The sequence below is a fragment of the Prosopis cineraria genome, unplaced genomic scaffold (assembly GCF_029017545.1).
Source record: "Prosopis cineraria cultivar Desert tree isolate PC_DT_omini unplaced genomic scaffold, ASM2901754v1 PC13, whole genome shotgun sequence".
Classification (NCBI taxonomy): Eukaryota; Viridiplantae; Streptophyta; class Magnoliopsida; order Fabales; family Fabaceae; genus Prosopis; species Prosopis cineraria.
The window spans coordinates 1728725-1750879 of record NW_026555344.1 but is presented as its reverse complement, the minus strand read 5'-3'; the positions used below and the strand labels follow the sequence as shown (position 1 = coordinate 1750879).

The 22155-nt window shown below is 30.8% G+C and overlaps 4 protein-coding genes across 4 annotated transcripts; all 4 read right to left on the bottom strand.

Moving 5' to 3' along the window:
- Positions 1–5989: 5989 nt before the first annotated feature.
- On the bottom strand, positions 5990–6898 carry LOC129291740 (RING-H2 finger protein ATL67-like). Its single transcript, XM_054929254.1, has one exon. It carries the CDS (start codon positions 6772–6774, stop codon positions 6220–6222), a length of 555 nt encoding a protein of 184 aa, XP_054785229.1. The 5' UTR covers positions 6775–6898; the 3' UTR covers positions 5990–6219.
- A 5455-nt stretch (positions 6899–12353) lies between these two features.
- Positions 12354–12923, bottom strand: LOC129290900 (RING-H2 finger protein ATL67-like). Its single transcript, XM_054927969.1, has one exon. It carries the CDS (start codon positions 12921–12923, stop codon positions 12354–12356), a length of 570 nt encoding a protein of 189 aa, XP_054783944.1.
- Positions 12924–13589: 666 nt separating this feature from the next.
- Positions 13590–14539, bottom strand: LOC129289780 (uncharacterized). Its single transcript, XM_054926536.1, has one exon. It carries the CDS (start codon positions 14441–14443, stop codon positions 13751–13753), a length of 693 nt encoding a protein of 230 aa, XP_054782511.1. The 5' UTR covers positions 14444–14539; the 3' UTR covers positions 13590–13750.
- A 5747-nt stretch (positions 14540–20286) lies between these two features.
- LOC129291757 (uncharacterized) lies at positions 20287–21220 on the bottom strand. Its single transcript, XM_054929279.1, has one exon. It carries the CDS (start codon positions 21143–21145, stop codon positions 20501–20503), a length of 645 nt encoding a protein of 214 aa, XP_054785254.1. The 5' UTR covers positions 21146–21220; the 3' UTR covers positions 20287–20500.
- Between the last annotated feature and the right edge of the window lie 935 nt (positions 21221–22155).

Sequence of the window (22155 nt, the reverse complement as noted above, 5' to 3'; positions counted from 1 at the left end):
AAACCCTTTACCTTTTTCTTATTCCAAAATTCAAAAAAATTGAGAAAATAGTTAAAATTAAATTATTTTTTACAATTTAAAACACACATATCAAAATTTTAAAAATTATTTTATTTCCAAAATGATGAATTATTTTTAATTAATTTCTCTTCAAAAAAAATATTTTTACCAACAAACTTTTAAGCCCGAATTATGTGGACTTTGATTCCCATCACAAAGTACGTAGGCCTCAGAGTCAGATTCTGAGTCAAGTCCTCCCCGTAAATAAATAAATATTTTGCACTTAATTCTTATTATTTTTATATCAAACATATTAATATAAAAGGGATAATTAAAATAATTTTAAAACCATATTAATATAGCACAACAAACTGTAACCGTTCTTACGAATGGGTGTTGTGGGGTGCTTAACACCTTCCCCACACTCAACCAACTCCCGAACCTATTTTCTGTTTTTGCAGACCATCCTTATCCACCTTTAAACGGTTTTCTGAGATTTTTCTCAAAATCTTGGTGGCAACTCCCATTTCTCCGATCTTCCTTTCGAAGGTTGGAACCTCCGCTCTCACGCTGTTCGCGTCGCATTTTCGGGTGCAACACCTTGTTTTCCACTTCTCAATAAATTTCAATTGATTTTGAGTATTTTCACTCCCATGAAATATCTTATGCTTTCAAAATAATATTTTACTCTGATTAGAGGATTATTAAAGGATGTTTAAGTAATTTGAATTATGAAAAATTTGGGATCTCATGTTTACAAGTTACAAACTTGGTAATATACTGAATTGGTCAAATGATTGCCTTGATTTTTTGTGTTAATCGTGATTTATTAAGAGAAATTTTACAATGAAGTTTTAACAAAACATGAGTTTAACTTTTCTTATTGTGTTTTGCATTAAAGGAAATTATAGAGGTTAGATTTACTGGTTGAGATTTCTCTTCTATGCCAGAGAGACAAGTCATTTAAATTTGTTGATTCGATTTGGTTGATGCATGGATAATTGAATACTATGTAGATCCTTTTATATTCTACAAAACTAATTAAGAATTGCATAGCCACTAAACTATTGGAGTTATTATTATTATATTTAAAGAATTTTAAAAGAGAACATGGTTTGAGACAATTCAATCAAGAACAAATAAATAAGATTTTTGAAAATCTTGTGAATATTTCAATAAAACATAAATAGATAGAGTTGTAGCACGAGAAGTTTAGTATTATTAGCTTGTTGGTTTGTTTGATTACGTAATTAGTGGCATTATTGAATTATAAATGAGAAGCTTAAAAAGAGCAAGTTATAGAGATACTTGAAAATATATAAAATATCTTGAATGAATTTATAGTAAGTATTTATAAGATTCATTTACTTAATTTTTAATATTATTTTTTATAAGTTATATAAATATTTTTGTCAATTCTTTGTTTTTAATAACTGTTTTATTAACTACCACATCTTGATTTTACTGGTGATTAGGTAATTAGTGGCATGAAGAATGATTTTTCTGATGAGTGGGAGAAGTTACTGTCATTCTTCATGATATGCCTCCAAACTGTAGTGGGTTGATGCAAAGCATGTGTCTTGGTTGCTCCATTTGTCTTAGATTGTAAGTGGCGTTGTTGGATTTGCTAAGTTAGTGTCTTCTCCTATGCTCATGCTTGCCTCTTGTACTCCACGAGAGGGGGAGGGATATGACCCCAGCACGTTACAGTCACCTGTAGAGGACCACATATCCTAAAAAGATGTAGACATGAAACTGCCTTCACAGTTCACACCATTCAAGTGTCTGTGGTGTGTCAACTATGATATTTAATTGAATTGAAGGTGATCCTCATCATAATATCCTCAATGACTAACTCATCACAGATATTTTAATGCCTTGTTTGGTGTCATGGCTGGGAGCTAAAGAAGCGTTCTCAAGGTAGAAGTAGGAGATATATATGATTGTTATCTTAGAAATGGCTTTATAAAGGAAAGTCACCTGGGTCAGCATTGGCAGAGCGGCTTCCTCACTTTAACTTTTAAAGTAAAAATATAATCTTTAATTCTTATAATTTTATTAAATTTTATTTTTAACCCCGATAATTTTTTTAATGTTTTTTACCTCAATAATTTTAAAAAGATTGTGTGTCATTGATTTTTTAAATTTTTATAATTTTTATTTTTTAATAGCTTTTTATCTGTATACTAAAAAAAACTATAAAGATTAAAAGTAAAATTAAATAAAATTATAAGAATTAAAAATTATATTTTTTTAATTTTAAAACAAGCAAGTGGCTCAACTCCCATGGACCTCCTTTTGTTGTGACATTTCTCTCCCCAGTTAAGAGAGTTTTGGACAACCTCACCCCTCATATTAGCAACCAAATTTCAACAACGCTCTCCAACAATCAGCCGCCTCCATCCCCCGCAACCAAGTCGCAATTCATCAAACTAGTCCATACTTGTTCCAGTTTTGCAAAGGTTGGAATTTCTTCCACAAATTGGGGGTCTACGTTTTTTTTTAATAAAAAATATTATAAGGACAATGACAAGGATAATTTTTTTGTAATCTGAATGTAAATTACAATTAATTAAAAATTATTCAAAGACTTTATTTATATACCAAACATACATAGTTTTTTGAATTCCAATCTTTATATTTATTTTTTCCCACACTTGTTAATTTCAAAACCACTTTTTAGACACCAAACATGTCGGAGAACATTCCTTGAGTATTTTTTTTTCAAAAAATCATTAATTATATATTGAAAAACTAAAAATATATTATATTTTTGAACAAATTCAACCTAAAAAATACCTTATATTTTGTAATGAAAAGATTATATTATTTCTTATTTATGCCCCTGGTATGCTTAAACTTTATCTTAGACATTAAAATACACGTGTAAACAGATTGGATTTTAAGTAATGAAATTTTTTGTGTAAAACTATGATAAAAAGAAATATATTTTTCTCAGTCTCTCGTATTAAACGTTAATTTATCCTCGCCAGAAAAGCAGTAGCCAGCAGGTCAGGAAAGAAAAAGAGGGGAATGTGATTTGCACGCATACCCCAAATCGCAAATTATTAAAAAGAAAAATCGTAATTAAATTTTGAAGAACAAAAGGAATGGAAAAGAGGACGAGGATCTTGAAGTTGGATTCCACGTCCCAGCTGCTCGTAAATGGAGTTCGGCACTTGGATCCGCCATTTATGACTTTATTTCTACATCAAACGATTCTGGCGTTTGATTTGCTTAACATTTACTTAACCTCAACAATATGTACATGTTATAAAATTGGGTAAATGAGTAAATTATTTTTAAAATTTAGATCCGGTAACACTATAAACACTAAACTCATTTATTGTGTAAATTTTTTCTTTAACTTTTAAAAATGATGTAATTTAACTTCTGTCATTAACAAAAATTAACTTTAATAGTTAACTAACAAGAAAATGATACAAAAGAATATCAAAAATTGCATAAAATAATCTCAAATTTTTTTGTCCTTTTCTATAATTTTTTGAGTCTTTAATTATACTTTTTGGTAATTTTATATTGTTTTTATATCTTGTTCTAATCAATTAATAATTAAAATTAATTTTTATTAACAGCAAAGGTCATATTGTACTGTTTTCAAAAGTTGAGAAAGTAATTTATAATTTTATACAATAAATAAGTTCAAAATTTATACTGCTACAAATCTAAAGTTTAAAAAATAATTCATTCATTTACACTTTAAAATTTATAAAAAGTTTTCTTATCTATATGGAGTGATCATAGAGTAACTTATATCACATGTAAAACGTAAGTCTCTCCTACTAGTTTAATTGTGAGCAATTGTAAATATTACATTACATTACAATTTTTATATATAGCAACAAAAGCAGATTTTTGTTGTTAATTTTTTTTTATGATAAGCCAATTAATGTATTAATTTTATAAATAAACATTAATGCTTTGGTATGATAAATTAATATCAAAATTAAAATAAATTATAAATAGGTCAGTTTTTATTTTTTTTTAGATGTCATGGGCAGGCCTCTTGATGATACTAGGAAGGGAAAATGATGGAAGACTCCTCTTAACTAAATTTGCACAATTATTCCTTAAATTTGTCTAAAATATGAAGACCTACCCAATTTTTTGTGATGATAAATATATATAATCACAAAATTATTAAAAACAGCATCCAGTATGGCTCCAAAGTTTTCGACTTTATAAATATAAATAATGTACGAGTTTACAGTTAAATATTATATGATCAAAATTATTGGTATAATTTTTTATGAACCAAAAATATTTTTATTTACGAAAAAATTATATTCCATTAATTTTTATCCGCTTTATTTCATCCATCATCTCAATATCTCAGTATCAAACAAAACCAAATTGAATTTCTATTTTGTGACGTTGAAAAATGTCTTTGAAAATTGTTTCAAGAACCAATCCAAAAAATCAATCTGGACAGTAGATGCTACTTCCGTCTCCATATATAAAGTATTTTTAATTAAATCTTGCATATTAATAAGTTTGTTATTTAGTTAAACTCACATAAAAGCATAATGATTTTTCAGTTTTATCTTTAATAATATCATAATTAATATCATAATATTAATAGAAAAAACATATAATTAATGATCTGTTTTATTTTTAAGACAAGAATAAAATTATTTAATTATTTAAAAAATATTATTGTCATTCTTTATATTTAAAAATAAAATAAAATTTAAAAAATATTTTATAGATGGACACATATGAAGTGGATGATAGTGCTTTAGTGTCTTAATAATACAATCAGATTCGGAAGAAAGAATTGCTCAAGATCCGAATTGCTTGGTTCACGTGATTTGGTCCGTCGGCAGGGATGGTCGGATGGAGTCATTGTTTTGATTGAGGAGAAATTAAATTATACTGGGTCTGGTAATAAATAGCATGTGCATGAGTCATATTTCATTTATTACTGAAAAAATCAATTTAATTTTCTATTTTGAAATTAAAAAAAAGAGAGAGAACAGGGGTAATCAAGTTCGAAAGATCAATTTAATAATAATTAATTTTTTTAACAAAATTTTTCAAAAAAAGATTTAAATATTGAATTGGACAATTATATTCTTTTTGCCGAAACAATTATAAATTTAAGAGTCTTAATTATATATAAGATATTTCATATACAGAAATAACTATTTAAATTAATATTTATAATTTACTTTCTAATGCTTTAAAAAAATAATTGTGATTAAATCAATTTTTTTTAATTTAAACGTGATCTTTCTTTAATATTTACTTTCTTCAAATCACAATATAAGTCACATTACAAAAGCATGGTCCAAAATGTAAAATATTGAGTAAATTTATGTATTTTTATCACTTATAGCCTTGCTTTTTCTTATATTTCTTGTCTTTAAATGCCATATACTTAAAGATCATGTAAGTGTTATTAGGAAAACTTAAGGGCATAAATATGAAGATAAGATATTTTTAGGAAAATGAACTTTCAACTAACATTTTTTATAAAATATAACTTAGTTGTCAATGATATATACTATAATCCAGAGGCCTCCTAACCAAAATAATATAAGATATTAGTAATTAATTTATGATTTTAAAAATAAGTGTTATTTAAAGCCTTAATTTCCTAAAATTTTATATTTTTTTAATTATACCTTCATTAAATGTCTTATATAAGAGCTTTGATAATAGTAATTAAAATTTCAATACATAATTTTTTAAAAAGAGTAATAAATAAAGTAAGGGTATAGTTAAAAAAATAATTATAAAAATTATGTAATACTCTATATTTTGAATTAAATAAGATTTTTAGAAGAAATTTTATGTAGTAATTGGGAAGGAGTAAAAACTAAAAAAGTCTGTCCAAAATTTGAAATTTCTTCAATTTTAAAAAAGCAAGCCAGTCAATTGGAAACATGAACGGATTGATTTTGTAAAAACACATCTAACGATAGTCAACCCCAAAAAGGACAAAACATTTCTGCACAAGATCACATGAACAACACTCATGGTACGTAGCACTCACATGAACATATAGCTTTATTTTAATCTCTTACATTTCCCCCTACAATTCAACCAAATTAAAAATCACCAGAAGAACAAGGAAGAAACAAAATTCTTCAAAAAATATGGAACAAAAGAAATTACCATACCCAAGAAAGATAAAAACAATTCAATTCCAAATCTAACCGGGGGCTAATAAAATGAACAAAAAGTTCTGAGAAGTCAACTGGTTGGCCTCCGATCGGCCGCGTACTGAGAGAGAGGCACCACTTCCTGCAACGGCGTCGAGATCGGAGTGGAGATCGGTGTGGGAAGCGGAGAGTTTCGGCAAACCGGGCAGGAACCGTTGAGCTTGAGCCATGCATCGAGGCAGAGGAGGTGGAAGAAATGGCGGCACTCCGGCATCATCCTCAGCATCTCGGAGTCCTTGTACTCGCAGAGACAGATGGAGCAAGTGAAATCATTATCGGCGGCGTCGGAGGCGAGAGTATGATCCTTGGCGTAGGGGAAGCTGGGGTAGGAGTTGATGACATCGGGGGAGAGGCCGAGGGCGATGGAGTCGTCATGGTCGTCGTCGTCGGCGACGAAGATGATGCGGGGGAGGAGGATTCCGTCGGACGGAGGGGGAGGAGGGGGAGGGGGAGGGGGAGAGCGGCAGCAGAGGTAGGAAGAGAGGAGGAGGGTGGAGAGGAGGAGGAGGAAGGCGAGGGCGATGGCGATGGAGTAGCCGAGGCCGACGTTGGAGAGGAAGGAGGCGGCGGCGGCGGAGGAGGACATGAGCCATTTGAGAGAGAGAGAAGAGAGGACAGGGCCGGGATGTTATTGTTACGGTGGAAACGTTAGGATTTTGAGGACAAGGAAAGGGTGGGTGGGTGGGAATCTCGGCTCTTTCATTTAATACAGAGGCTGAGTGAGAAAGGGTGTAATCAAGTGTGAGAGCTGAGAGGCATTCATTTGGAGTTGACAAAATTTGGCCTTTTGGAGTATCATACTCCATGATTTAATTAATTAAGCGGACCACTTTGCTCTTGCCTTCCATTTGCACAATTGCGCTTACCTTCAATGTTAATCGACTCTTTTATTTTAATATTTATATCCATTGAATATATATATATATATATATATATTTTTCCATAGATGTCCAAGCATGTGTTTTTTGTAATTTTATTTATAAACTACTTTTAATATATCTAACTGAAATTAATTAAAAAATATTAAAATTGATTCATTCAGTCTAAAGATTTAATAAATTCTCAATTTTTTCTATATTAAATTTACATGTTTTAATAATATGTTTTATCTAACTAGCATTTAATTGGAGTAAAAGAAAAAATTTATGATAAAAATCAAGCATGAATTTACAAACTGGACAAGATATTCTCTCCTCATCTTATAAATATTGTATTTTTATATTTATTAATCAATGATTTAGCTAGGTCTATCCTCATTCATTGTTCCAAATTAAATATGAGAAATATATAAAAGTTGTGATATTTATAACATGATATAAATAATTAAACAACTCACATTTCCCATAAATTTGGTCCCTGGTCTCGTTCTAAACTGTCATTTTTGGTTTGACAAAACTCATAACTAAGTCACAAACTTATTGTGTAGTGCTATATAATAAAATTAATATCAAGATATATACTACGATCGTTGAGGGAGGCGGACTAGGGACAGCCATGACTTCCCTAATGTTTCAATTTTTTCTTATGTATACATTTCTGGTCTCTGATCTAAAAATGTACATACTTCTTCTAAAAAAATATAAAATAGTTTTTTAAGGATTGGATATTAAAAAAATGTAAGACTTTTTAATCTTTTAAAATATAATTATTACCAGTTTTTAAAAGTATTTATATTAAATAAATCAATTTATATTTATTTTAGTGTGAAACATTCTATTAAATAGGGTTGAATATGAAAAATGGAGTAAGTTTGAAGATAAATAATTATTTTATTAGAGAATAGAATTTGATTAAAAATTTGTTATATTTTTGAATGGGGGAGGAAAATTTAAACTATAAATGCTTTTTAATTTTGTTCCATGTCATGATTAACTTCTCGCTATGTATGCCCCTTGCAAATGGCGTCATTCATTTCGTTTTGTATATAAAGGAAAAATGTGTAGAGCTGGGACATATAAATTAGATTCTACTCAATGTGTCAACTGATTATCATTATCTAAACCTACTTCGGCTTTTCGGTCAGAAACTTAGGCATTTAATATCTGAAGTTGAAGAATGGTAGGAGTGACCTTTTGGTTTTGTCATCTTTCCAAGTTGATTTCATTTTCACTTAGATAATGGTGACGGTGGCGTTCAAGGTTGCGCTCAAAAGTTGCGGAGATGAAAGCAATTGGGTTGGATTTTTTTTTATTTCATTAAATTGTATGGAATATTATTTTTTATTTTTAAAAAATTATTAATTAACGTGGCCGCTTAGTATAATATTGATTTGAATATCGTGGGGCACGTTGTTTGTTTAAAATCGTTTATTTAGTTCTGGCTCCTCTTAGCCTAAATTAAAGAAAAGTCTTTTATCTTTCTTTGGGATTTGTAGATCTGTCAATCAAGTCCTTAATTGGTTCACATAACATTAATTTACCCGTCATTATGAGATTTTTCTTCCTCTTCCATGCGTTATAATTGTGCCCCTGTAGGCCGGCCGCCAAGGTTTCCGAGTTTTCATCCATATGAAAATCAAATTTAAATCAAATGATTATTTTCAAATCTAACCATTAAAATATTTTATAACGTTACTCAATGCACTTTGCTCACTAAGTGTAGGCTTGAAAGACCAATAAAGATTGATTTAATTGGCAATAATTTTGTTTATAACTTACAAGTTTTTTTGATTAAATTTTATTGTTGATATAAAAATTTTATAAGTAATCTATAAGTATTTTTATAAATGTTTTTTTGAATGTGGAGGTTATGCATGGTGTTGAAGAACTCTCAAGACTCAACCTATTTAAATTTTTTTCGTAAGCTTGAGGTAGATGATGATAGTATGATACAGAATTAGCCAGTTGATTGGGAAAATAACAATTTAATTCTGCCTAATGATCTCTTTATCCCCTTTATGATATTTCATTGCTCCTGTACAGGGATTCAGAGTCTGCTGAAACAAACACCTGTTTTGAGTCTTGACTGTCTTTTTAATTTTTATATCATGCACTAGTACAGTCTTAAATATAAAATAAAATTAATAAATTTTACAGTTATTAAAAATTGTTAGTTATAATAGTGAAATAAAAAATATAACTTTTTAAATTTTTCCTTTGTTTATAATTAATGACAGTAATAAAATTGTTTATAAATTTAAATGACAATGAATAAACAAGAGATAAAAAAAATTTTAAATTTTATCTTATATTAAATATTAAATTATATATATATATATATATATTTTGACTTTTTATAAATAGAAAACCATTCCTTGTCATCATGACTTTTGACAGCTTTACCACCATCCCTTTTTAATTAATTTATAAACTATCATGTTGAATTCACCTTGTTAATTTATTCTCTCTGCTATGATTGAAAATACTGTGTTCCTTGCTGGTTAAATACGTATTTCGCGTTACTATATATGATTGAGTGAAGTATAAATAAAATAAGATCGGTTATTTAGATCTTCTAAATATGTCGTAATATTTGGTAGGAAGGCCATGAGATTTTATTTTACCAAGAATATTCCTTAAACAATTAAACACCATCGCAAAAATCACCGCCTACAATTAAAATTGCTTGTTAAAACATCAGCCACAATTACACATATATTATACCACGCAGCTACTTACCTACTTAATCCTTTTAATTAGCCATGAGAAAGGCACATCTAACGGGAATTTTCCTTTCATTTGTTTTTTATTTTTCTATTGGAGTGAATCTTATTTGATGCACTGTCGAGTGGGGGGTGAAAATAGGATGGATCAAGCTAGATTTTAATTAAATAGGCTTGAATTTACATGTTAAATTATAGGCTTGAACTTGACCAAAAACTTGTATAAAACTTTTTTTATGGCTTAAATTTAAACCTACTTAAAAGCTGACCTAACCTGCAAGTTTATTTAAAAGCCTACTTAAAAATAAAATCTTTTAAATATGCTTGTATTTTAATTTTAAACTTCTCAAATATACTTTAGTCCAATTATAATATATAATATATAACCTAATTTATCAATTACAATATATAAGAATTGAAAGGATTTACTACCTATAATATAATATAATAATAAAGTGACAATATTAAAATTAATATATAAGTCAAATATGATTGAAAATAAAACTAGAAGTAGTAAAGTAAAAATTGATTAAAAATCATATGATGAAATTGATGTGTTTGTGATATAATATATATATATATATATAAATGGCCAACTGTTGAGCTCACAGGTTGGGCCTTGAAAAAGTAGACCTGGACTATTTAATTAAAAGCTTAAGCTTGACTTAAGCTTATTTTTTAAGTAGGCTGGGCTAAGCCTGAACTAGATCAGGTTGTAGGCTCCTGTTAAAAGCCTGGCCTATTTTCACCTAGAGTCGATAATTCAAGCCAAGCTCGAAGGGCCAGTCCAAACCTTCTCGAAAAAAGTTAAGGCCGAGTTTAGAAAAAAAATATAACTTTTTTTACGTTGGGGCTTATTCGAGCTTGAATACCCGAAAAAAAAAATTTATTTTTATAAAATATATTAAATATGATAAATATTAATTAATTAATTAAGTTTTAGGTTATTTTATACTAAAATATTATATATTTGAGTCCTATACATCATTTAAGTATCAAAAAATATATTTTATAAAATAAAATAATTAATTTTAAAGTAAAAATTTTAATTAAAAATGATTTTTAAAATATAAATTTAGGTATTCGGGCCGTCCAAAACCCTAAAAAATTTGGGTCAGGCTTGGTTATTCAGGCCCGACCCACTCGAATTTTCAACTCTATTCCCACCCTTATTGTCGAGCATTAAATATCTATATTGCATAGATATTAATGAGTATCAAATGCAATATGTCAATACTTTAATTTTTAAACATATAGGATATGATATGTTTTTTATATGTATATTTATATTTATAAAAAATAGCAATACAATTTCAATTTAAAAAATATTCAAATTAGTATACATATATAGTTCTTTATAATAATATTAAGTAAAATTTAATCATTAATTATACTTTTATTTTATCCATACATGAATACATGATTGCTTACCATCTAATCCTTTCTAATAGGTATAGTACTATCAATATCTCCTCCTCCTTCTCGACCTCATAAGATTACATTTTAACATTTTTTTAATTAATAAAAATGAAATTTTAATTCTTTTATTATGTCCAAAACTTGTTTTTTAAGGAAAATATAATATTTAACTTTAAAAGCAAAAAAATGATATTATTAATAAAAAGTTTAATATTGCAAGTTTTAATAAATTTATTTTTTTAAATTTTTTATTTTTAAGTATTAATTAACAATCTAAAAATATTGAATATGTATTAAAAAATAATTTTTCTAAAATTAAAAAGTATTATTCTAATACTTTACATATGTGCATCGAAAAAATATCTATAAGTATCGGATACAATATCAATATAGATACCTTAGGCAATTTAAAGTATTAGTATTTCATAGCTAAATTATGCTCTTTCTTGTGAGAATTTAAATCTTAACTCATCATGAGAGACTATTTTTTTTATCATTTTTTAAGTGGTAATGGGGAATTTTATTTTCTTGTTATAAAATAATTGACATTGCTCTTTTTTTGTAGATGAGGCCCATTCTCATGCCTTAACCGCTTAGGGTCGTTTTCTTTGAGAGTGGCTGAGCCCAATACGAGAAATTAACTAATTTGCATAAGTCTACAAGTTCCGGGCAGGAAAGGCCCGAACAATCCCTTAGCAACGAACGGCATAATTGATAATTCCTCGCACGAGTTTTTCAATTACCCTTTAATTTTGGTCAAAAAATAAGATTACCCTTTAATTACTGGGTTGCTTTAGAATGAACTTTTAAAAGATCATACGCAGTTTGCCAGGGCAGTATAAATATATAGTTTCAATGAAATAAGGGATGGGTCCCGTTTAATCCCTCCTATCCGAGGAGAGAATTTTGGTCATATCGCTTGTCGGTAGATGTTTAGACTAGAAATTAGACATTTTGCTTGCGTTCGATGCTTGGAATGATTTTGGTCCTGTAGAGGACAATCATGTATTGATCCTGTCCTTTTCAAAAAAAAGGGAGATCTAATTTAATTTACATTTTCTACTTAAAAATTAATTAATTAAGCAACCTGATCAAAAAACTAGTCACGAAAAAAATGGTGAGCGAATTCATTCAACTTCAATTCATTATTGATCGCCGGATGACGATGTCGACGGCGTGGCCTGTGGCAACAACGGCGAGTCACGACACACAGGACACGACCAACTAATTCTCAGCCACTCGTCAATGCATTTAAGGTGAAAGTAATGCCCACATTGCGGCAACATCCTCATCATATCCGATTCCAAATACTCGCACATGCAAATCGGACATGTCGTATTGTTGCGGTCGTCGGCTTTTTCATCACCGTACATGAAATTCGGGCACAAGCTGATGACGACTTCAACGTCGAAGGCCCTACTTGTGGTTGCCTCCTCATCATTTTGGACGGGGTTCTCTTCGTCGTGGTGGTCGTCGGGATTATTAACAGCTGAGCCGGGGACATTGTTGCCGGCGTAGCCACGGGGTTGATGGCTGTCGCGGCGGCAGTGGCGGTAAATGGTGATAGACAGGCGGATGACGAAGAAGACAAAGAGGAGGATAAGGAGTGACTTGGTGAATAAGGAGCCGATGCTGAGGTCGCTGATGAAAGTGGCGCCGCCGTCATCAGCCCAGTCGTCATCGGCGGCGAGGATAGAGGATTCCGGCTTCGACATGGGGATGATGAGAGGTGTTAGAGAGAGAAAGAGAGGGACTGATTAGATAATATATCATAGGAAGAGGCATGCAAGGCGAGTCGAACCTGGAAAACGATAGGTATGAGTAGTTATGTTCTGTTAGACAAATCATCAAACAGGTGCAAGTCCTTGGATGCTGTTTGTAACAGAATCTATAAGTGTTTAATTTTATCTCTAACTGTTTTAGCTTTATGGGTAATAATTGTTGTTTTTACATTATTATTATTATTTTATTTTGGTAAAGAAAAAATTTGGACCCATTTCCCATAGTTTAGGTCTCAGGGCAAAAAAATTCTATTCGTCTGTCGTTCTTTTTGTCTTGCAACGAAATGTGTATTATTATAATTTATCTCTTTCTTATTATCTTTGTTTCTAATTTCATTTGTTTAATTTAGTCTTCATTTTTATCGTTGATTTTGTTTTTCTAATCATTCAACTAGAAAAAGTTTATTTTATTTACAATTAAGCGCACATGTTGATCAGATTTATTTATCTCTTATTCCCTTCTCGAACATCTAAGCTGGAGGGAGAAGATATACCACCGTACGTTGACCCGCATTTTTTTCCTTTTATTTCCTTCTTTTTAAATTGTGAAAATTTTAGACCACTATTAGTATCAAGTCTTATTTGGTATCTGCAGAACAATTGAACAAAAGAATATTATTTTCAAACGAATTGAAAATATTATAGAAATTTTAATATATTATCCTGCTATAGTCTAAAACAGAATTGTTCTACCTACACATGACATCAAATCATCTTTAACTCACGTACGTATTATACATGTATAGAATAAAAATCAACTCCTAAAGTTGAACTTTTTTCTTACAATTCAAATCTTGGATTGCTCGTGCAGTAATATTAGCACTAACGGTGCAGTTCATCTTCACAACCACGTGCTTCTTATAAATTTTCAAAATCTTCACCTTCCCCGGAACCCTAGAGTAGCTATTCAGGGTCAATATACCAGACACCACTTCCGCAGTAAAGTTAGAGCTTGACATGAGATTATCGGTGATGAGATCCACGTCGACGTCCATCCTCACTGTCCTACGTGCCTTCGCCCTGCCAGGCGGTCCCCGTACCTCGCCGACAACGGTGCCGTGGTAGTACAAGGTTGTGGTGGTGTTGGTATACCTGAAGGACACCACATTAGGGTTTTTTAGGGACACGTCAGCTGTTAGGGATATGTTGGTGCCAGGTTTAGGGACCGTGTTGTTGTTGATGAGTTCGATCTTTGTGATGTTGAAGCCGTTCAACGTGATTTCCGGGTCTTTAACCTTAAAGACAGTGAATGCTAACACTATGATTGTAACAGCCAGGAGTAGAATGAGAGCAGTCATGCAGCCACAACACTTGACGATGAATCTTCTACGGCGGAGCCTTTTGATTGGGACAGGGGTGGCTCTGCCGCTGCTGATGGTGTCTTCATCATGGCCGTCTCGGAGGTATCTGTTGGCCGCCGGAGCTAGTGGTCTGACTTGCTCGCTCTCCGCCATGGCTATATGAGAACTGCGACCTTCACAGGCAACCTTTGATGGAGAGACTGATATTTTCGATCGCTACATAATACAGAGACATAAAACTCATGTATGGGCAATTTGATCAATTCACTGCATATATTCTTATATATTGACAGAAGATTTTGGAGGAGCGGTTTTGTCAGTTCATCTTAATTTAAATTACTTTGAACGTTGATTTCAAAGCACATGTTAGTCCAGATAAAAAATAATTAGAACGCCACGAATTTCTCGCTTGGTATTATTATTATTATTATTAATTGTGTTTGTCCTATGTGGGTGTAAGTATGAAATGTTTGAATTTAAGATGGCATGAAAAGCACGCATAACTAACTACATAAGCATGCAATTTTTTTAAGAATAATTTTTGGAAATAAAATTACGGTAAATTTCATTGAAGAATCGATGTAATTAATTAGCGTAATTAATGTGCCTTTGCTGTTGTTCAAGAAAAATATCTTGCCCTGTGGTACAGTCATGATATTTTGTTGGGGCAAATTAGTCAATTCACCTTTGAATTAATTTCTTCGCTGGAGGCAGGAGCAAATGCATTAATTTATGAACATGTACATTATGCTTATACTCCCTTCATTAAAAAATATAAAGTATTTTTAATTGAATCTTACCCCAATAAAAATAATTATTTATTTTGAAACTAACACCATTTTTAATGCCTCTCCCTATTTAATATGATATTTTACTCTAAAATAGATATAAAGTGATTTATTTATAGGGGTAATTTAAAAAAAAAATACAATGATCACATCTTAAAACACTAAAAATGTCTTATTATATTTTTTAATATTAAACCTCTTAAAAAATAATTTATATTTTTTAAGCAGAGTGAGTATGTGTGAGCACGCTGTGTTATAAATAATCTAATATAACAAGGTTATGATGATATGCTGCTGATAAAGTATACATGCAACGATGCAAATTAATACTTTTAACCATAGTATTAAAAAGAAAAGTATTTATACTCACGGGACAGCAGCTTATTCTTTAGAGTTCAGACTCCATATATGTGCAATGGATCAGAGTCATATATCCGTTAGTTTTCTTTTCTTTTTCTTTTTTTAAGAATAAAGTTATCAAAATATGTTTCAGCAGTCCCATCCACGCATGTGTGTTTTTCAAAGAAGAAATATTGGTTGGCAATGAATTTCATGCTTTGTTTGTCTGTGTGATTTGGCCACTAATTTCTTCATAATTGACTTTTGATAAATTTAATGACATAATTTTTCATCCGAAAGTAGCTCTTAACAAGAAGGCACGAGGAGATGTTATGGTAGGGGTGTGTTTAGATTAAAAAATCACCACCTAAGATTAGAATGAACTGCAAACTGAAATTAAAGAAAAAAAAAAAAATATATATATATATATATAATTGTTACGTGATTTATGTTTAAATATTTTATTCAGAAGTTCCTTTTCCTTGCTTCATATTTAACTCATGGCTTCTTTCTAACGCTCTGTAAAAAAATTTGTACCCAAGCGAGACTGAAGGTTTTCTATTAAGCTTTTGATGCCTCAACTGAAGTCTGGGGCTTTGGGCCAAACATACCCTCAATCAGACTACCAACAAGTGCTAAACACTTGTTAACCTTCAATATCTTCTTTTCGTGCTTCCTTCAAACCACAGCATCTTCCTCTTGCTTTCTTTGCTGTGATTTAATAGTGGATTTGGATAAACAGCATGCAATCCTCCGGATTAGCTATTGATTTTGGCACTTTTGTTTTGTCTTCTCCCTCCTGCTTCTAAACTTTTTCCATCTAAACTAAACTAATGCTCTGTTTGGATAGAGAGAAAATATGAGAAAAAAGAAAATTAGAGAGTAAGATAGGAGAGGAAATAACTTTTTCTCTGTTTGGAAGAGGAAAGAAAAGTGAAAGGAAGGAAAAGTGGGAGAGAAAATGGAGTATGGGATCTATTATGTTTTTTTCTCAAGTTTTCTCTCCATACATGGAGAGATTTTGGAAAGAAAATCATTCTTCCATGTCTGCACTCACTCTCTCACGCGTTCTCTTCCTAAACCTGGCTACCTTATTTTTTGTCTTCAACGTAGATAATGCCTCAACTGCTGACATGCAATGCTTTCTTCTTTTCACAGTATACCACCAACACAAACTCTTCCATGTAAAAAAAAAAAAAACTACACAAACTCTATTATTAATTATAAGGACACTGTTCATTTAATGGAAGCACAATATTGAGTGGGGATAATTTTGGACAGAGTATCCAACTTAGACAAAAAAATGTTATTGTATTTGATTTTAAAACATACATAATTTTTATTTTTTAAATGGAAAAAAACAACATACTTTTACTAATCTATTTCATATTAAATTATAATAACATGAAAATACATTTTTTATGAACTAATTTCCTTTTAAATTATTTTGATGATGTTAATTTTAATATAATTTTTTAAATTTATTTTCATAAAGATAATTATATGACATGTGATATATTTTAATATTAGGGTATTATTGTCATGATAATGTTTACTCGTTTTCTTTCCTCTCTATTTTCTCTTGTCTATCCAAATACAATAAGTAATAATATTTTCTTCTTAATTTTCTCTTCTTTTTATTTTTTTCTCCTCTCATTTTCTTTCCTTCATAATTTTTCTTTTCATCTAGACGGAAGGTAAAACCCAGTCTGATGTATTCATAAACCCGGTCCATCATGTTTCGGGTTTGTTCTGAGTCAAACCAGACCGTACGTCCAAATCACCAGCTCGAAGCTTTGTTAGGCCGAACTTCAAGTTTGGTGATAACCCGATCTATCCCAGTCATTGTGCAGCCATACAAACAACACTAAATTTGTATTATATAACTTGTATTAGGGAGTTGTGAATCTGACTACGGTCTGTTACGATGACCACATGGAATCTGGAAATGGTAGGCCGACAATTCTCTTGGAGAAAAACAAAAAGGTAGAAGGCCATGAAATGTTCTGCGTGCAAAAAAGCAGAGAGAAAAAAAAATTCTTTATAGTTTATCCTTTAGATCCTCTCCATTTCTGATAGTTCAGTCCAATACAAGGGGATGATGGGATAAGATGGCTATTGGCTGAGCCATCTCTGTCAAGTTCCCAAAATACATTAATTAATTAATTAATTAGACTGAGCCATCTTTTTGGACATTTGACTTTGACAATAGATCCAAATATAATCCAATAAATATATGTGAACCAAGTTCAGTCGAAGACCACGAAATTCAAAATTTCACAAGGTAACGAAATCGTTAGATTAGGACTACCTGCTGTTACCAGAAATTTTTTGTTTTAAAGAAACACTCATAATATTAACTTTTATGTCAAGTTTAATTAATTTTCAGATGGACATGACCTTGTTCCTAATTTTTTTGTTTAAACTTCCAAGCGAGACAAAATAATCTGTTTATATTTATTACCAACAATTTAAACGTTCATATTTTATTTTGATTCAACAAAACAGAACCCACAAACCATTATCAAACTAAGTTTTCAATTCCGTGCTTTAAAAATGTAGATTAAAAATATATAATTTAACCCGTATGAACCAAATTTAGACGAGTTTTTAAATACCTGATAATTCTATGATGTGGGATTTTGGATATAGATATATGATCATATTCCTCGTAATAATTTTCAGAAAGCACATGAGAAGGTGGTGCACGACCTGAAGATGGTAGTATTGTTTTGAAGATACCATCACTTTCATTTTAGGTATACCGTGTATTATTATTGCAAATCTTATGTTCAAGTAACGTAAGTTTAATTTTTTATCCATGTTTTTGTTGTATAAGAGATTCTATAGGAGGGGAGCCTCCTCTGCTCTGCTCCCTACGAGAAAGGGGCGAATTTGAGCCGCCGAGATTTAAAGTCAACAGTTTAGATTTAATATTTTTAATTTTTATTTTAAATTTATATTTATTAGAATGAAAAATATATAAAAATTATAATTTTTTTAATAAATATGCTTCTAAACCCGACAATTCAGATTTAATATAGATAATTTAAATTTAATATTAAAAATTTAAATTAATCAGATCTACTCTAAGCAGTACATATATATTCTGAATAGAGTAGTAAACTTATTAAAAATTTTTAATATTAAATATAAACTATTTATATTAAATTTGGATTGTCATGATATTTTTATAACTTTTATATATTTTTTAATAAATATAAATTTAAAATAAAAAATAAAAATATTAAATCTGAATTGTTTCAATTAAATTTAAATGGTTGAGATTTATCCGTCCCTCAATGAGGCTTCCCTCCTCCGAGATTCTATCGTTTTTTTATTATTGTTCAATTCCTGATTTCCTCCCACTTTTTGTTCCCTTCCTTCTTTATTCCATTCGCCAGTTGTCGGCTGGAATATAAATTTATTTTACGCGTTTTTAGCAACTTTTGACTTTGTTTTTTTTTGATTTGGGCTAAATTATAGTACGTTACGAACTTTAAATTACATACCTCTAACATTTTTAACCTTTAAAATTTTATAATAAATTTTTCTCAATTCTTATATTTATACATATAACTTTATATAATTAATTTTATATATTAATTATTTATAAATAACTTAAAATTTAGAGATTAATCATATATCAATTAAAGTTTGATAGTTTGAATGTATACAAAAGTAAAATTTAAGGGGTATATAATTAATAGTTAGGAATTATTTGTTTAAACTTGAAGCTCAAGCAAATTTATTATTAAGTTTTAAATATTAAGACATTATTTAAATATGGTTGAAAGTTTTGTATAATTTAACCTTTAATTTATTAATAATTATTAATTTGAATATACATATATAGTAACATCGGAAATTAGTTCGAATTTAATATAAAACCTCAATATTTTCTTGAACGAGATCCTAAATCCGGATTTTTGTAAATAAGTAAACTATAAATTAAAATAATTTATGTAACTCCACTCAAAAATACTTGAGCAAATTCAATGCCAAAGATGATGATTTGGGTCAAATTTAGTAGACCAACTTAAATAAATTTAAAAAATCTTAAAATCAGAATTAGAAGTTTAGAATTTTTTTTTCTTTTATTTTGAACTTATTCAAACTATTAAATAAACTAAAATAAATTCAAGCCAAGCTCGAACTTAAATAAACTTAATTTAAATACTTGATTTTTATTATTATTACTAAAATAATATAAAAATAAGATAAAATAAAAATATTAATTTTTTAAAATAAAAAAAAAAAAAATAAAATAATATTTAATAATTTAAATATTCAAGCCTAACTCAAATAAGCTCAAAACTTTAAAAAATTAAAAATGTACTTACTATCTAAGCTTTTCTTATATATTAAAATATTTTAAATTTAATCTAAATAAACTTAGCTCTGTTGAACAGAGCTAAACTTGATGAGCACAACCTCCCAAATTATCTGCTCCGCTTGATGCTTTATTTTTTGAAAATGACATAAAAAATAACGAAAGACGGTGAAGGGTCACTAGAAAGAGACGGTTGGGCCCACTTTGAAACATGCAGGACCCACAACAAGGTTCCACCACCACCCGTCTCTGGCTCTCTCCATCCCTCGCCACGTCATTTTTCCCGAACGAAAGTTAGATATAACAAGGTGTGGTTATAGAGTTACTTTCAAATCGCATTAACAAGATGTTCAGATAGACAAACGAGAGTTGAACCCATCATTTTATGACTTATAGGTTAAATCCTTAACAATTAGATCGATTTTATTGGCTCCTTCATCTTTGATTTTTACTTGAAGTGCTTCGATTCCTATAACCTTCGTAGTTCAAGGGAATTAATACGAAAAAAAACAAAGAATATAAATTAAGGAAAAAACTGGAATATTTATGGACATTAAAAAGAGTGAAAAGATTGAGAGTTTGAAACAGAACTAGCTGTTATTTATCTACCCATAATAAAAATTACAGCCACATAAATCTCTCTGCGCTACAAAAATAACCATACAGATACAATAATCCCCATCAAAGTAAGACACAATCCCGATTAAAAATTGAAAAGTAACGTTACCAAAAAAAAAAAAAAAACCTTACCTAAAGTTTAACCTGACGTTTGCAATTCATATCCTTGACCGATTGGCCATTAATATCAATAGTCAAAGAGCAATTCATCCTCACTTCCACGTGTTTCTTCACGATGTTCCAAATATTCACCCTTCCCGGAACAATCGAGTAGCTCGTCATGTTCATCTCGCCGGCGCCGGTGATATCCGTGAAGAGGTCCGAGCTTCTCATCAGGCGGTCCGCCATGACGTCTACCGTGAGGTTCATCGGGAACGTGCTCCGTGCCTTCGCCCGGCCCGCCGGCCCATACGCCTCCGCCACCGTAGTGCCGTGGTAGTCTATGGTGGTGGTGGTGTTGTCGAACCTAAAGGACACCGCATTAGGATTTTTGATCGACATGGCCACCGCGAGAGTCATATTACCCCTAATTTGAAGCCGAGGGACTGCATCGACCTTGAGATCCAGATTTGTGACTTTCACCTGATTCATCGTTACCTTGGGATCTTTGACCTTGAACACTGTAAATATTAAGATGATGATGATAACTACAACTAGAAGTAGAAGAGAGAGTGATATACATCCACACCATTTCATTCTTCTCCGGCGAGCTCCCTCATCGGACCCGGCGGCCGAAGTTGGGGCTAGGGGCTGGGCTTGCTCGGGCTCGCCGCCCATGGCTGACTGGAGAAAAGAAATGAAGGAATTGGATGTGTATGGGAAAGATGAAGGCGAGTGAATTTACTTGGTGGGCGAGAATATATACGTAATTATTTAATTGAGTCAATTGTCCGCAATATTTAGTGTGTTTCCTGTTTGTTATGGAATACAAAGAAACTCGGAAACGGACTTCTATTGGACTGCGGAAATATTTTATGATGAACCGACTAAGCAGCAAGCAGGTTTAGGGCCCCACTCTTGAAAGTACAGATGTATAAACTTTGACCTTTTTGTTTTAATGTTTTCATTTTAAATAAAATAAAATAAAAGATGAACACTTTTTCCCCTCCAATGTCCTGAGAAAACTTTCAAGTTTATTTATTTATTTATTTTGCCACCAGAAAACTTTCGACTTTGGAGAACATGGAAAATGAAGTCATCCGAAAGAAAAAGGAGAGTCAGTCTCGCGAGCATTAAAGACATTCCAGTCAACAAAGAAATCAACGAATCAAGTTTCTGCAGGGCAGCTTCAAGGGACATGAGATAAGACTCATAAGAGGCATGATATTCCCCCAAAAAATAATTTTTTTATTTTTAGCATATATAATTTTTACGAGGATAAAAAATTTTAACTTCATTTAGAATATCTTCCTTCAATGAAAATAACATAATTTTAAACAATATTTCAAATAATTATTATTTTTTACTCGTGATATTTATTATTTAATATTTATGATCATGTTAGTCTGGCAGCCTGCCGTGCAGCATGGGAAGGGCATATGAGCACGGGACAGCTCCCAACCTCTCTCGTCAGGCTTTTGGTGGCCCCCACCACTTTGCCACCGCTTCTTTGCTTTGGCCGCCTGGCATAATACTAAGACCCCGCATTTGCAGCATTAAAGCTAAAGGATTAAGACGTTTTTTTATCCCAAATTCTAAACATCGGAAATTATCATTCTCTTACTTGCAAAGAAGGAAAAAGGAAAAAAAAAAAAAAGGAAAATTGTCATTCAACCCAATGGAGGTGA

Coding starts and splice junctions, on each gene's coding strand:
- LOC129291740 (XM_054929254.1), bottom strand. CDS start 6,774: ATGTCCTCCTCCGCCGCCGCCGCCTCCTTCCTCTCCAACGTCGGCCTC.
- LOC129290900 (XM_054927969.1), bottom strand. CDS start 12,923: ATGTCGAAGCCGGAATCCTCTATCCTCGCCGCCGATGACGACTGGGCT.
- LOC129289780 (XM_054926536.1), bottom strand. CDS start 14,443: ATGGCGGAGAGCGAGCAAGTCAGACCACTAGCTCCGGCGGCCAACAGA.
- LOC129291757 (XM_054929279.1), bottom strand. CDS start 21,145: ATGGGCGGCGAGCCCGAGCAAGCCCAGCCCCTAGCCCCAACTTCGGCC.